Source organism: Prunus dulcis, chromosome 1, assembly GCF_902201215.1.
Source record: "Prunus dulcis chromosome 1, ALMONDv2, whole genome shotgun sequence".
In the NCBI taxonomy this organism is placed as follows: domain Eukaryota; kingdom Viridiplantae; phylum Streptophyta; class Magnoliopsida; order Rosales; family Rosaceae; genus Prunus; species Prunus dulcis.
Window position 1 is genome coordinate 32698968 of NC_047650.1, and position 15060 is coordinate 32714027.

At 37.6% G+C, this 15060-nt stretch overlaps 3 protein-coding genes across 3 annotated transcripts; 2 read left to right on the top strand and 1 right to left on the bottom strand.

Annotated features, from left to right (window-relative positions):
• Positions 1-779: 779 nt before the first annotated feature.
• On the top strand, positions 780-7149 carry LOC117621910 (far upstream element-binding protein 2). The gene is made up of 6 exons (XM_034352442.1): positions 780-1195; positions 1464-1750; positions 1942-2031; positions 2108-2179; positions 2409-2525; positions 5708-7149. Exons 1-6 carry the CDS (start codon positions 865-867, stop codon positions 6872-6874), a joined length of 2064 nt encoding a protein of 687 aa, XP_034208333.1. The 5' UTR covers positions 780-864; the 3' UTR covers positions 6875-7149.
• Positions 7150-8925: 1776 nt separating this feature from the next.
• LOC117621973 lies at positions 8926-9980 on the top strand. The gene is made up of 3 exons (XM_034352498.1): positions 8926-9079; positions 9340-9551; positions 9652-9980. Exons 2-3 carry the CDS (start codon positions 9367-9369, stop codon positions 9836-9838), a joined length of 372 nt encoding a protein of 123 aa, XP_034208389.1. The 5' UTR covers positions 8926-9079; positions 9340-9366; the 3' UTR covers positions 9839-9980.
• Positions 9981-10120: 140 nt separating this feature from the next.
• LOC117621954 (ferrochelatase-2, chloroplastic) lies at positions 10121-13287 on the bottom strand. Its single transcript, XM_034352481.1, has 9 exons — positions 13038-13287; positions 12439-12757; positions 12204-12347; positions 11923-12024; positions 11629-11732; positions 11419-11545; positions 11095-11247; positions 10830-10930; positions 10121-10684 (listed from the first exon to the last, which is right to left on the bottom strand). Exons 1-9 carry the CDS (start codon positions 13106-13108, stop codon positions 10369-10371), a joined length of 1437 nt encoding a protein of 478 aa, XP_034208372.1. The 5' UTR covers positions 13109-13287; the 3' UTR covers positions 10121-10368.
• Between the last annotated feature and the right edge of the window lie 1773 nt (positions 13288-15060).

Here is a 15060-nt window from a genome sequence, read left to right on the forward strand (position 1 = left end):
CAATCTGTAAACTTGTGCTGCTTAAAAGCTGTGGTTCAATTATATGTTCTAATCAAGCTGTGGTCGGTTGCATTATACTATTGTTCACCCTATAACAGTCAAGAGCTGTGATAAAGAACTGATGAATAGCGGGAATTAATAACACTTCTTCCTCTTGACGGATGAACTAAATTTGAAAGAGTGATGATCCTATTGACGGCTTTTATTGCTTAGATCCACCTGCATTGCTGATCCTCATTGCCCGAGCCGGACTTGACATCTTCATCTCCACATGCTACCCTCATTGCCCGAGCCAGACTCGACATCTTTGTCTCAACTGCGTTGTAATGCATTACACAAAAGCTTTTTGTGTTTTAATAATATCTCTAACGATCAATAATTTGTTATTTACCACATATATGGACGAGTTATTCTCTTATAAGGTTTTGAAGGGAAATTTGTTTTCCAGTCCATTATGTTAATAAGCTCCTGATAAAGAAAAGAACAATGATATATATAAATAATTCTCTCTTTACATATTTAAGTTTATAATTCTTTTCTACAATTACTTTTATTTTACTTCTTGTCACACATTACATATGCTTCAAACTCTATGTTATGTTTTTATATGTTGATCGTGATTATACATTTATTTTTTCTTTTTATCAAAATCCTTTGTAAAAAAAATTTAAAACACGCTTATTTACCGGAAAATACTTTACACGCGCTTTCCGTCCGATAAAGTTTATAGACCTTTATTCCCAAACGCAAACGCCAAAAAATCTCCGTCCCATATAAAAATCCTACTCGTGCGGACCTCACCCAATTCCTCACTCCCTCCTTTTTATCTCTATCGTCTAGGGTTTCTTCCTCTACGCAACGACAATGGCCGACGAAGCACAATACTCCTCTGGTCCCGATTCGGGGAACAACAAGCGCAAATACGAAGAGCAAACGACGCCGCCTCCGCGTAGAGCCACTGGCTTCTCAGCCCCCATCACGTCCTCATCGCCCGATTCTGCACCTCCGTCCTACAGCAACGTTCCTCCGCCAGTTGATGACATTCAGGTGGCCAAGCAGCGCGCGCAGGAGATCGCAGCTCGATTGTTCAACAACGCCAGTGGTGGTGTTGTTGCTGGTGGCCTTGAGGCTAAGCGCCCTAGGGTTGAGAATGGCTTTGATTCCATTGACAAGGGCTTTAGCTCTGCTCCACCTGGTTCGCCTCCTCACTCTAGAGTTTGCTTTATTTATTTATTTATTTTATTATATGCTTATTTGGGTTTAGTGTTCTCTTAGGGTTTTCAGTAGTTTTTTTAATAGCATACTTGACATCAACGAGTTGATGGTTTTAGTTTTTTCTGGGATTTGTTTGCTAATAATTGATTTGTTCCGAGGTGCTATTTGTGTTTTGTTGCATATGTGTATGCTTTGATTATGAATATGTATGCAACAATTGTGATTGTGTCTTGTTGAATGCGATACAGATTTGAAGCCTCACTTGTCAAACACAGCTCCTTCATCGATCCCTGTATCGTATGGTAGCTTCCAGGGCTCAAGCAAAAAGATTGATGTTCCAAATGGAAGGGTTGGTGTTATTATTGGTAAAGGTGGTGAGACTATCAAGTATTTACAGACTCAGTCTGGTGCCAAGATTCAAGTTACCCGAGATGGTGATGCGGACCTCAGTGCTCCAACTAGGATGGTGGAGCTCATGGGTACTCCAGAGCAGATCGCAAAGGCTGAGCATTTGATAAATGAAGTTCTGGCTGAGGTTCTATTTGTGCACTTAATTTTAATTTTAAAATTTTAAATTTGAGTTTTATCATGCATCTGCTTGTGATATATGTAAAAGTTAATGCATTTAAATTCTGGATTATCATCATGGTCATTTTTTGTGCTAACTTTTAGTTAGATGTGTTTTATCAAATTGGTATACATGGATAAGCTCTTATATTTCTGCAGGCTGAATCAGGAGGTCCTGCCATAGTTTCACGAAGGTTAACAGTACAAGCTGGTGCTGAACAATATGTTACAAAAATTCCTAACAACAAGGTACAGAGGTTTTTCTGCATTTATCAACGTGTTCTAGGGGTTTGGTTCTTTCGGATTGGTGACTCTGTAATTCCAGGTTGGGCTTGTAATTGGGAAAGGAGGTGAAACGATTAAAAATATGCAAGCTAGGACTGGAGCTCGTATTCAGGTTTGATTTGAATCTTGGAAACAATCTTGGTCTTTTCTCGTGCAATTATCTGTGCTTTTCTTTGTGGAACATGAAAAACTTAAAGCATTTTTCAATCAGTTTTTTGATATATACCTTCTATGTAAGGTTGTACCTGGTTTTACTATAATATTGGTATATGTAATGTGCCTTAGTAGTGGAATCAAATATAGCATGATGGTTTTGATTTGAAAGTCTGTATTCTATATAGGTGATTCCCTTGCATCTGCCACCTGGTGACACATCAACAGAAAGGACACTACAGATTGATGGGACTAGTGAACAAATTGAAGCTGCAAAACAGTTGGTCAATGAAGTTATTAGCGAGGTATGGGTGATTAGTGTTTGCCTAAAAATTTGGCCTTTTACACTTGTAGTTTGTTGTAGTCTGAATTTGTTAAATCTCATGAGAAGTAAGCTAAAGTAGATATGATTTTCTCAGATTTTCTTAAGGCTACTTTAACTTCTGTCTATGCCTTTAATTTGTGCACCTCTACTTGCTCCAGTTAGTTTTTTTCCCCTCACATTTGCTTCTTGATTTGTAGGGCTGCATTTAGTATACAACGAAGTTGTTTCTTCTGTTTGGCACTGCTTCTTGATTTGTAGGGCTGCATTTAGTATAGTACGAGAGTTGTTTCTTCTGTTTGGCACCCGTACTGCCCCATAGTGTTTACTGAAATATGTCTGCTGACCTGTTTGAATGGTCATTAGTCCAGTCTTTCCAATATATCTTATGTTCTAACTTATTTTAATAGCTTTGGTGGAGTTGCACTTTTGCATTTTGTTCTGGTTTTAGTTTTCTTTCTTGCAGGGTGTGTAAGTCTTTAAATGTATAATTTTTATTTTTAAAAACTCTGGCAAAATATTTTGTTTAGGAGCTTCTAGATTATCTTTATCTTTTGAAGTAGTATCACTTCATATACATCTTTAATCTTATCTATACCTCTGTGATTGATTGTATATTGCGGATGACTTTATTCTACATTCTTTGTTCCATGAAGTTGATTATTGATCTGAGTTCCATGTCGGTTACTTGCCTTTATACTAAACTATTTTTTCTGATATGAGATAACTTTACCAAACATATACCGTCCCTATATATTGTATTTGGTAGTCTATAAGGTTGTACATTTCACCGTGTCATGAAAGGTGTAGATGCTTTCCACTATTGTAAACTCAAATTTTTTGGCCAGTGTTTGGGCACAATATGTTTAATGTTGCACTAGTTTTGCACTTGGTATTTTGAACATGCTTATGGACCCAAGTATCATGAGGTATTGAGGATTGGATAAGTTTCTATTGTCCTCAATTTCCTTTCTTCATTTTTAGTCTTATTAATCCAGAAGTTGTATTTTCCGCTGATCTTGTTACCATGGACAGCATAGCTGGCTGAGGTTTTAAGTCTAACATTCCATGTGAACACTGGAAGGAGCCCGCTTCTGCAGTTATATATGCGTTGAGTATTGAATCATATGCAGGGTTCTAGTTTCAACTTAGGAAACTGGAGAGCATGGTAATCAATTTGGATCTCCTATAGATGAATCTCTAACTGTCTATATAGAACCTGCTGTGTCTTCTGAATTGTTATATTAAATAGATATGTTATATATCTGCAATAAGTTTCTTCTTCCCGTGTGATTGATGCAGAAAGTGGCTAATTTGACCTTAATGGACAGAGTGAAATAGCAGGTTGAACTGCCAAATTCTTTTAGGAGTGATTATTATGACACGTTGAGCTGTTCTAGGTCATATGCTAGCTTATTCAAAATTTAGTCTGTGGAGGTCTTATACATACAGGTTTAGGTTATCAAGTCACATGGAAGCTTCCTTAACTCCAATAATGCTCAACGGTACAATTAGTTGTTCAATGAGTGAAATTATTGGGATAACAGATTGTTCTACCATCAATGTGCTTATTTCTATTGTATCATGTGACTGATTTTCTTATTGGGAACTGTTGTAGGGTTAGTTTGTATTGGACCATTGGTGACACCAACATGTTATCCTTTGTGTTGGTGTTCCCTCAGCATCACTCTGGTATGGTTCTAAATCCGATTTCTGGCATTTAGTAATGATATTGCGGAGAGAAGCTTTGTCTTGGAAAAATCGAAGGTTAATAGTATATTTCAGGATAATTTGAGTCCCTTTTTTTTTAATTTTTATAAATGTGTAAAATAGTTGTCTTTTAACTCAATTAAACTAATGAGATTTAAATCCTAGTTTTTTTCTTATCACTTTGATTTTAGGCATAATTATATAGCGCTTCACCTGGGTTGAAGCTTCTATTAAATTCTAGATTTTCTTAATATCATATTGCAAATAATTTAATTGTTTGTTTTGTAGTGGTTTTTAAATGTTCTGTGTTTTTATTGTTGTGGGAATTTCCTTAGATTATTTGTTTGGAAACTGTCCTTTGCTTCCACTAAATTTTAATTCCTTTGTCTTTTGCTGGATTTAATATTTAAGTACCATTTTATTCAGTCCAGCTTATTTTTGTTGAACTTGAATATAACAAATCTGTCAGTTTTACCTGCTTTCTCTTCGTTCTCCTCTTTTTATTATCCTATATGATGTCTTCTGTTAGAAAGATATTTTCTGAATTTATCACTAGACATGTTTTGTGCTTCCTTTATCCTGAATTGTTCCAGTCTTCTTGTTCCTTCTCTCTTTTTTCTCGCAGTTCTTCTGTGTATAACAAAATGTGGATGGATGCTTGCTGCTTATGTGTTATGTGCTTATTCTGTCAATTTTAGATCAGCTTCATACTTGTGGGAAGTTGAAGGGTCTATTTGTGTTAGCTTTTAAGATGATCCCTGGACTTATGTCCCTGGTTGATGCATACAGGTTTTTCTCTATTGATAAAGATTTATGTCTTTTACATAAGTTTAGATATTTGACTTTGACTGATTACACCTTTTTTCTATGTTCCGTAAGTTTGGATTTTACTGTTGATCCCATAATGTGGTAAGCTATTAGTGATGTTTTAGTACATGGACGATGTCCAGAAGACTGGAAATGTTTCTAGGATGTCCATTTATTGAAGCTAAACTGATTCCTATGCATTGCTTGGATATTTGCTAATCTAGTCTATTGTGTGCACGTTGCACTTATTGCCGTTACGTTGTTGCCTCTTGTGGCAATTAGGGTTAAATGTCAGTTTGCTTTTTATGTAAAAGCTTCTATATAGTATTGTGTTATTCTCGTACCCATTCACTTCAAATAGGGAGAGGGTGGGCTTCTGCTGGAGTAACTGAATTTTTACAACCACCAGTACGGTATGTAGGCATTTACACCTTTTTCCAATATAATTTGAAATCCATTAATCACTGTAAGATGTTTTTTTTGTTTTTCCTATATGTTATGTGTTCTGTTGAATCTTAGAAATTTTCATTTATACATGTTTCCAATGTTTGTTTTTGTACATGCTGTGTTTGTGTTTCTTTATTCCTCCATGTCCCAGTATTATGGGAAGTTCGCCATGGTTATTTTGTTAAAACAATTTTCTTGCAGAATCGTGTTAGAAATCCAGCAATGGCTGGAGGATACTCTCAGCAAGGTTATCAAGCGCGCCCTCCCACTGGCTGGGCTTCTGGTGGACCTCCAATGCAACAACCTGGTTATGGCTATGGACAGTCTGGAGCATATTCTGGCCCATCACCGCAGTATAATGCTGCCCAGCCTCCTTTTCCAGGTTATCCCCCTCAACCAACATCTGGTGGATATCCCTCCAATTGGGACCAGTCAGCTGCTGCGCCAACTCAGCAGACTTCCCAGGGAAGTGGTTATGATTACTATGGCCAGCAACAACCATCACACCAACAACAAAATCCGGGTGGTCCCGCTGCACCCGCTGACAATGCTGGTTACAATTACGGCCAGCCGCCTGTTTCAGGCTATAATCAGCAAGGACAAGGTTATCCTCAAGAAGGCTACGGTGGGTATCATGCACCACCTCAGTCTGGGTATGGTCAGCCACCATCGTATGATCAACAGCAGGGATATTCTGCAGCTGGCTATGGTAATGTGAGTAACCCAACTCAAGATGGACATACTTCCTCTTATGGATCTCAGGGGGATTCAGCCCAAGCACCACCTCCTGTTCAGCAAGGATACAGTGCGAGTCAACAGCCTAGCCCTAACCCTGCAGGTTACCCACCCCAAGGGTCTACTCAGCCAGGCTATGGCGTACCCCCAACTTCTCAAACTGGTTATGGTAGTCAACCACCAGCTCAGGCTGGATATGGAGCTGGATATGGAGCACCTCCAGCACAAAAACCTCCTGCAAATCCCGCAGTTTATGGGCAAACCACACAGTCGCCCAGCACTCCTGGAGCCTATGGTCAGCCAGCACCTGTGCAGCCAGGCTACGCCCATTCTCAGCCCCCACAATCTGGTTATGCTCAGCCAGATTCTGCTACCCGTGCCCCATCATCCGGCTATGGCGCAGCTCAGGCTGGGTATGGGCCTCCATCCTATGGTGCACCACCCGTTGGTCAGCCTGGTTATGGGCAGGCGCCACCACCTTACAATGCATCTTATGGTGCTGGATATGCACAACCTCCTGCCTACTCTGCTGATGCCAATGCAAATGGGAACACTCGCGGGACATATGATGCTGCACCTGCTTCACAGGCTGCTCAGCCAAGTGGAGTTGCCAAAACTTCCCCACAGAGTTGATGTGTTACGGTGAGTGGGTTTTAACAGATTGGTTAGTGCCCTTGATGTTTTATTGTATTTTCTGTAGTAGCAAGGCTAGTTAGGTTAGTTTGTATGGGACATCGTATTTGGTCTTATGTGTTTGGTATTTTGGGTTTGTAAGGATGTGATGATTACAAGAATTTGTTGGATCTTGCTCTCTCTCGTTTTCTATGTTCCCCCTGAATACTTGTCCAATCTTTTTCACTCTTGTTCAACTTCCTCTAAATGGCAGGTGTATTTGATTTGTGAAGTGACATTGAAAATCCAATGGATCCCGTTTGTTTATTATATTGTTGATGTTTTAAATGGGATTTTAACTTGAAAACGATACTATTTGTTGCAATTCTGATGGTGGTTATTATTATTATCTTTTGGACGAAAAAAAAAACCACCATCAGAATTGCAACAAATAGTAGAGAGTCTGAAGGATTATTATGGGACCCAAAAACAAAGAAAGATTTAACTCATTATTAACAAAGTAGAAGGTTTTTATTAAGAAATAGAAAGATATGCTGAGAATGTATTGAACAGATTTCGAATAATAGTTGCTACAAACTTATTTCTAATAATAGGCGCATAAGCACTTGAAAAATAATGTATTTATTTATACCTGTTTACATTTATTTTTTTTATAAACCTCTCCTAACGAGATTATGTCGGTAGAGATCTATCCCGGTGAAGTTTGCCAAATAGATCTCTCCCGACGACATTTCATCGGGACAGGTTCTCTTGGTTTTTTTAAATAAATAAATATATATTATTTTAGAAATATAAAAATAGATATTAATTTGGCATAAAAAAAACGTATTGAAAAAGGACCCTCCTAGTTGCATTAGTTTATACTTTATAAATATTAATTTGGTATAGCCGTGCGGCATACAACTTAAAAGTTCGACCATTATATAATACGTGAATTGTGTGTATTATTAAATTTTTTTGTAAAAGATACATGTATTAAAAATGAAAATTACATATGTCCATGCGTATAGTTGAGCGGCTATACTATTTATTTTTTAAAAAAAAAGCAGAGTGAAGCCCTGGGGCTATACTCTTCTTTTTTTTAAAAAATTCGAAAAAACCGAGTATAGCCGGGCGGCTATACTATTTCCTTAAAAAAATTTAAAAAATCGTACAGCCGCGCGGCTATACGATTTATTTAAAAAATAAAAAAAATCCGAGTAAAGCCGGTGCGGCTATACTATTTTTTTAAATAAAAAAAACAGAGTACAACCATGCGGCTATATGATTTCTTTTAAAAAAATTGAAAAAACCGAGTCTAGCGGGGCGGCTATACTATTTTTTTGAAAAGAAAATAAAAACCCGAGACTAGCCGCCCGGCTAAACTATTTCTTTTTTAAAAAATTGAAAAAATCGAGTATATCAGCACGGCTATACTATTTCTTTTAAAAGAATTGGAAAAACCCTGTATAGCCGACCAGCTATACTATTTATTTTTTACATGGCTATACTATTTCATTTAAAAAAATTGGCATAAACCGAGTATAGCCTAGCTATACTATTTAATTAGCATAATCTTGATTTCTCATTTTTAGTTACTTTAATTTGTAGTTATCTTATGATTATTATTTACTTAGTGAATAATTAATATCTAAATATTTTATTAAAATAAACAATTAATGACTATTTATTAAGTGATATAATTTATGAAGTTAATTAAAATATTTAATATTATTATTCACTGAAAAAATAATAATTAAAACATAATTACTAATGGAAGTAATTAAATAAGGCTAAGATATTATTTGATTAGTAAAAAGAAAATTTTGAAAAAAAATTTATTGACCTAAGGATCAAGTTCTAGTGGCAAGATAATCAAATTTTATTTAAAACTACATCAAATAAAATATATTGCTGATTCTTAACATTGAAAATTGTTTACCAAAATGAAATTAGCCCAACAAAAAAAGATTTGTAGCAAAATGAGTCGGGTTGCCCGAATTCATTTGTTACAATAAGGGGTGGCTTTGATGACGTGGAATGAATTTAGTGGCGGGAATGAACACTGGATAGACTTCACCGGACAGTAATAAATTGCACGCCAAACTTTGCTTGGTCGCTACTCCACGACTGTAGCGTAAAAACCCAAATATTTCTACCCAAACAAAAAGAAAAAAAATACCAAAAGTTCTCTTGTAAACAAGAACAGACCACCAGAGCAGCAAGGTATGTTGTGCTGTTTATGAATCTGCAATTTGATTCTCTACGCATTCGCTTGTTTCAGATTCTTCTTGCATATGATATATCCATGGTTTTTAATCTGTTAAATTCAACTCCCACAAAAACCCATATCTGTCAAAGCTTTTTTTGGCATGGTCTGGTCTGTTTTGCCTGAAAATTTTCACTTTCAAATATGGTGATTTCATTTTGAGACGAGACATTAGTTTCAAGATACCATTTTGGTTGGTTATCTATCTTTAATCCAGGGAAAGAAAAAATAAAAAAGAAAACTGATGATGGCCTCGAAGCTGGTTCAATTGCAAGGCAAGGCTACTCAAGCTTCAAAGGTTGCGGCTGAGTATGGATCTTCCTATTACAAGCAGCTTTTGGAGAAGAACAGGCATTACATTCAGGAGCCACCCACTGTTGAAAGATGCAACCTTTTGTCCAAGCGGTTGTTTTATACCCGTCTTGCAAGGTAAACCTTGCTTGGCTTGCCCTGTCTGATTTCAAGAAGATTTCTGTTAGAGTCACATTGCTTGGCTTGCCCTCTTGATTTCTATCATTATCTTTTACAGTATACCGGGGCGCTATGAATCGTTGCGGAAGGAGGTTGATTCTGTCAAACAACTGTGGAAGAACAGGCAGGAGCTGAGGGTGGAAGATGCTGGGATTGCTGTCCTGTTTGGCTTAGAATGCTTTGCCTGGTTTTGTGCTGGTGAAATTGTAGGTCGGGGATTTAAATTCACTGGTTACCATGTCTAGGTTCCGGATGGCCTTGATCTAATTAGTTGATTTTGTTTTGTATATTTCGATTCATTGTTATCAGAGTGATGAAACTCAGAGGAACGAATTTATTAACCCATCAACCATCCTCCATTTTAATGTTATATCTACTGCGCACGTACCATTATGCTTTGTTTGCACCTTATCTAGAATTGCACTTGAAGGATCCCAAATTGTGGACTTTCTTAGACATACTAGATTCAATGTTCAATTAATCTTGGCTCTCTCTCTCTCTGGGAAGCGACACTCTAGTTTTTCAAATTATTGGAAACCACCATAAAATGATGATACTCAGTCTTCAGAATCTATGCTTTCATGAATCAAAGCAACGTTCACCAAAATTATTACAAAAAGAATATTTAAAAAAAAAAAAACATATCCTGGATGAAGGCCTAAATACAAAACTTTTCTCTTAAAGATGTTGAGAGTAGGGATCTTTTGCCTTTTATCTATCCGTGTTGTACGAGAAAGCCAGTATAATATTGGGTAGTAAAATATCGTAATATCCTTTAAATAAGGTGGTTCCTAAATGCCATTATCATTTTTGGTGAAAAAAACAAAATGAACGCCAAGAAGGAACCAAAGAACAGTTTGATAGCATATCTGGCAGGGTCGTGATCAACGTCTTCTGAGGTAGTTCTTGGGGTTGACATGGGTTTTGCCAGTGGTGCGGCTTCAATTACTGCATCTGCTAGATCCATAATAAATGAAGGAGTACAGCCAAGGGCAGGCACTCGGCCCCAATTCTCAATGCCGGATTCGAGGGCCAATTCCTTGTACTCCATATCAATCTCTTCAAGAGTCTCTATGTGCTCACTCACGAAGCTGGACAAGAAATAGATGTCAAGATTTACTTAATTCTCTTTTGAGTGATATGAAGAACCGAAAATGTCAGAACCACAAACCAAATGGTATTCTCTAATAGCCCTAGATATACAAGACATCAGAGTATCATGATGAAGTGAAATACCTGACTGGAACAGCTAGCAGACTTTTCACACCTTTCAGGCCAAGCTCCACAAGAACTTCATCAGTATAGGGCTTCAGCCATTGTACAGGACCAACTCGGCTCTGATCACAACCCAAGCACAAAATAAGGAGGAAAAATAATCAGAAAACAACATTTACACAAGTTGGAGCCCTACATGGTAGACAGCAACCAACAAAAGTTCTGAGAATCAAGAAAGCAAGAAAAGTAAAAGCTAGAACTCAGAAAATGGACTTCTATAACCAACCTGATAAGCAAGAGTATGTTCATTGTTGATCCCTCTAGATTTCAACTCTTCCATTATTAAGAAGATGCACTCCTCCATTTGATCTTTGTATGGATCTCCAGCATCCTTCACATAACTCTCTGGTACCCCGTGGGCACTGAAGAATATCATGACCTAAATTTCATACAAAATTAGTAATGCTTACCAGTGCTGTTAAGTTAGTGGAATAACCATACGATAAATTTGAAAAATATGCTTGATAGCATCATTTGACCAAAGAGAAACAGAAATTTAATTGCATTGAAAGAGCCATTTCAGATGAGTCCGTGAATTGATCAAGCGCACCTGTGCAGGCTCAGAAAATATTTCTAGCTGTTTGGAAATCAAATCAGCCATTGACTTAATATAGCCTTCACGTTGATACCATGAGTTTATAATAGAAACAGGCATCCTTGATAGGTAGGTGTCTTTCCTGCAAGATGGGCTAACATTCAGGAAAAATTGAACAATGTATAAAAATGTATGTAGTTACATAAATAGACAGTGAAATGTCACCTGAAAATATCTTGGAGCACACGAATGCTTGATCCGGTTGTAGAGATAGAAAATTGAGGATATAGAGGTAACACAACAAGCCTGGTTATTCTGTCTTTCTTAATCTGCCAAAGGTAATGGAAGAAATTTCAGTTATTTGATTCACTCAAATAGAAGATAGATGTATAGATTGAAGACTTTTAGGTGACAATTCTATCTTCTCACATAATTTACATTAACCAAATCAAGTAGCTTACTCCTTGGAAGTATTAATATATGATATGTGTGTTATACATATAGAAATTAAAGACTCACTTGCTGAACTGCTTCCTCAGTGAATGGGTACCAGTAACGCATTCCCACGTAGACATTTACAGGCAAGTCTTTTGACTTCAAAGCCTTTTTGAGTTCATTTGCCTGTAAAAAGTAGCAAAAACCATGTAAGTGCGAAAATAAAAGAACAAACCAACAAATAGTCTATTTAATAATAATTCTTGCAGAACAGTTATTCTTTTCTTTGGTAAGGAAACAAGACAGATTATACAAACAAAACTAAAGGAAACATTTCAACAGGACAAGTCATGTATCTGCTCTACCTGCTCATCTGTTATTTTTCGCAACGGTGAACCACCTCCAATAGCAGCATACCCTTCTTTGCTTTTGGGAGCTCGAAGCACAGAAATTAATTTTGCCAATGGTTGCTGGAGAAACTGAAACAACCTTGGGAGCCGGATGATATCCTGGTTCACACAACATGGCAATTTATCAGTAAAAGTGTGTAAACAACTAATGGGGACACAGACTAGGCAAGTAAGCTTGAGTAGAACATACCGGATCCGCAAATAGATTGAACAAAAATGGTTGAACATCTTGAAGCGTCTCTGGCCCTCCAAGATTGAGGAGGAGGACTCCCACTTTCTCTTCCGCAGTATGGGAATGAGATTCTACCGTCCCAGCGTAAGTGTATACACCCGCAGGACATAATGTTTCCCCAACAGGGCTTTTCTTACAAGACTGTGATACCCCAAACATGTCTCCTTTATCGCTTGGCGTAGAGCACGAAACCGTGAGCTGTTTCGGAAGTCGCAATCTCTTGGATGAATGGCAAGAGTCAAACCCAAGCGATCTCGAGGAAGAGCACGACCTGCCACTAAATACATATACACATTTACTCAATATCTCAGCTCAACAGAAACTCCGAAACTTTTAAACCAAAACCCAATTGCCATAACTCAAAGCTTCTATTTGGCGGTTGTAAAAACGTAAACTTATAATACGATTTTCCGGGAAACAAGAAAGCTTTCGCTCAAGAAATTTAAGGACTTTCTTGCATAATTTATATAAATATATGAATCTAATACCATAAAAGAGCCAACTTTACTGATCCAAACACAAAAACACAGACAATTTTTTACGATCGGAGGGCTTACATCGATAATTTATGATCCGAATGGGAAAGCTTCATTTGGGGAAGAACCCCGGAGCATGAGGTGGAGTTCATGGCGTTTGGCGTCCAAAAAAAAAGACCCAAACTTTTCTCAAAACCTTGAAGCGTAACAGAAACGTCTCAGCACTTCTTTAACAAAGTCGCTACCCTCTCTCTCTCTTAACTGCTCTACTATCTACCTTCTCACTCTGCTACTAATTATAATTTTTGGTTGAATACGTGTTTGAATAATTGGACCAAAAACTAACGAATACGTGTTTGAAGACTTGAACACCCACGTCAGCGAGTCTAACGAAAAGGCAGTTGCCATTGTTTACCCTTTTTTTTCCCGGAAGTTCGCCGTCACGTGACGTCACGTGTTGAAATAGTTGAGCCTGGGAAAGCTCAAAATGATGTGTTTAGCCCAATATCAAAGTCAGGCCCAACTATTTCAACACGTGGGCTTTGAAAGTGGGCTTTGACTTGATGCTTCTTCCTCGTACACGTTTAGGGTTAGGCATCAGCACCTATAAATTCGTAGTTAGCTCAGTCCCTCATGCCTCTTCTCTTCCATATCTGCCTACTTTTCCATCTGGAACTCAAAAGCTGCCTGCAATTGTTCTCCGTTACTTAGATTACAGTGTTGTATGAACGCTTCTTGGTAATTAAATTTCATTTGAATTATATATATTTGTTTTGGGTTCTGGTTTCTGGGTCGTGGGTTGTGTTTGTTTTCAGAAATTGAAACCGGGGCTCCATATTCGAGTCAACAGCAGGCGCCCATATTGGTGGCGACCCGACTGCCGCTTGGAGCCGATAGTAAAATTATAGTAGTGGGTGAAGATCCTTGAAACTCAAACCCAGTTTGTTTCATGACACAATATCCACTATACATTTTTTCATCTCTCTGCTGCTTTATTTATTATTTTATTTTATTTTTCTTAAAATAATTTGTTATGATTGCATTTTTTTTTTAACTGGTAAGGTAAAAGTGAAGTAGGAAGAAGTGAATTTTGGCACTCCAGTCAGACACGGGTGTTTGTTACTGAATTACAATAACAATCAACCTTTTGCATGGTGCCTATAAAGAGCTACTTATCACGATTGGAGGAAAGCCATTCATTTTCCACGCTTTCCTTCAAATTCAAAGCAGCTAAATCTTCTTAAGTATTTTCTGGTCTAGCTTTCAGTACATCAAGCAAATTGGTTTTTTTTTAAAAAAAAAATTACAATCTGTTGGGTTTTGATTCTTTTGGGTCCCTGAAAACAATGGGTTAAAGACCATAATAATGTTGAATCACAAGAAGCAGAGATTAAAGAAGCCTCCCTGTAAATGAAAATAATGAAAGAGTGTTTTGGGCTCTAAATATACGAGTCAACAGCAAGAACCAATTAAATTCCATGGTGCCTTGACTGCCGCTTGGAGCCAATATGATATTTGCCAATAGAAATTGTTTAGCTTGAAATGCTCTCTGGTTTCATGCTACAATCTTTGGCTGCATACATTCATGATTCAACGTCTCACTTCCCTCATAATGGGTTAAAATTGTAGTTTCAGTGGTTGGATTTGATGCCTTGTTCAATTGTTTTGTGACTGGTAATTTGCTGTTTCGATGTTTGTGTGGTTGCAGCCTTGCAGATTGCATATTAGACCCGTGATTATCTACAAAAGGCTTGACAAACAAAAACAACCATGAGGTGAAGAATTGTTCAAGATTTCGAATTATTCTAACGGTCCGATCGTTGTGTTGAACGTGATGCCACTTCATGATTCATTGGCATCGGATTCGCCTTTGGATTTCCCGAAGAGTCAAGAGTCACCAATCCAAAAGGAGCTGAGGCCTATTGGCCGAAAGGTAGCTAAGGCGAAGAGAAGGAGTAATTCTAGCAATATTACATCAAAAATTTTGGAGGAAATTGTGAGGCATGGCGCCATGAGAATTGAAATAGATATACGCGCCCAAGCAAACGAGATGGCAATTCAAGAAGAATATGCAAAAGAAAGGGAGTATGTACGCAAAGAAAAC

What these genes read in the sequence shown, in the direction of transcription:
- LOC117621910 (XM_034352442.1), top strand. Translation starts at nt 865, where the DNA reads ATGGCCGACGAAGCACAATACTCCTCTGGTCCCGATTCGGGGAACAAC. An exon ending in TAAATGAAGTTCTGGCTGAG is followed by an intron (nt 1,751 to 1,941) that starts GTTCTATTTGTG and finishes ATATTTCTGCAG; the next exon opens with GCTGAATCAGGAGGTCCTGC. An exon ending in TCAATGAAGTTATTAGCGAG is followed by an intron (nt 2,526 to 5,707) that starts GTATGGGTGATT and finishes ATTTTCTTGCAG; the next exon opens with AATCGTGTTAGAAATCCAGC.
- LOC117621954 (XM_034352481.1), bottom strand. Translation starts at nt 13,108, where the DNA reads ATGAACTCCACCTCATGCTCCGGGGTTCTTCCCCAAATGAAGCTTTCC. An exon ending in TCAATCTATTTGCGGATCCG is followed by an intron (nt 12,348 to 12,438) that starts GTATGTTCTACT and finishes TGTGTGAACCAG; the next exon opens with GATATCATCCGGCTCCCAAG. An exon ending in GTGCTCCAAGATATTTTCAG is followed by an intron (nt 11,546 to 11,628) that starts GTGACATTTCAC and finishes CCCATCTTGCAG; the next exon opens with GAAAGACACCTACCTATCAA.
- LOC117621973 (XM_034352498.1), top strand. Translation starts at nt 9,367, where the DNA reads ATGATGGCCTCGAAGCTGGTTCAATTGCAAGGCAAGGCTACTCAAGCT. An exon ending in TTTTATACCCGTCTTGCAAG is followed by an intron (nt 9,552 to 9,651) that starts GTAAACCTTGCT and finishes TATCTTTTACAG; the next exon opens with TATACCGGGGCGCTATGAAT.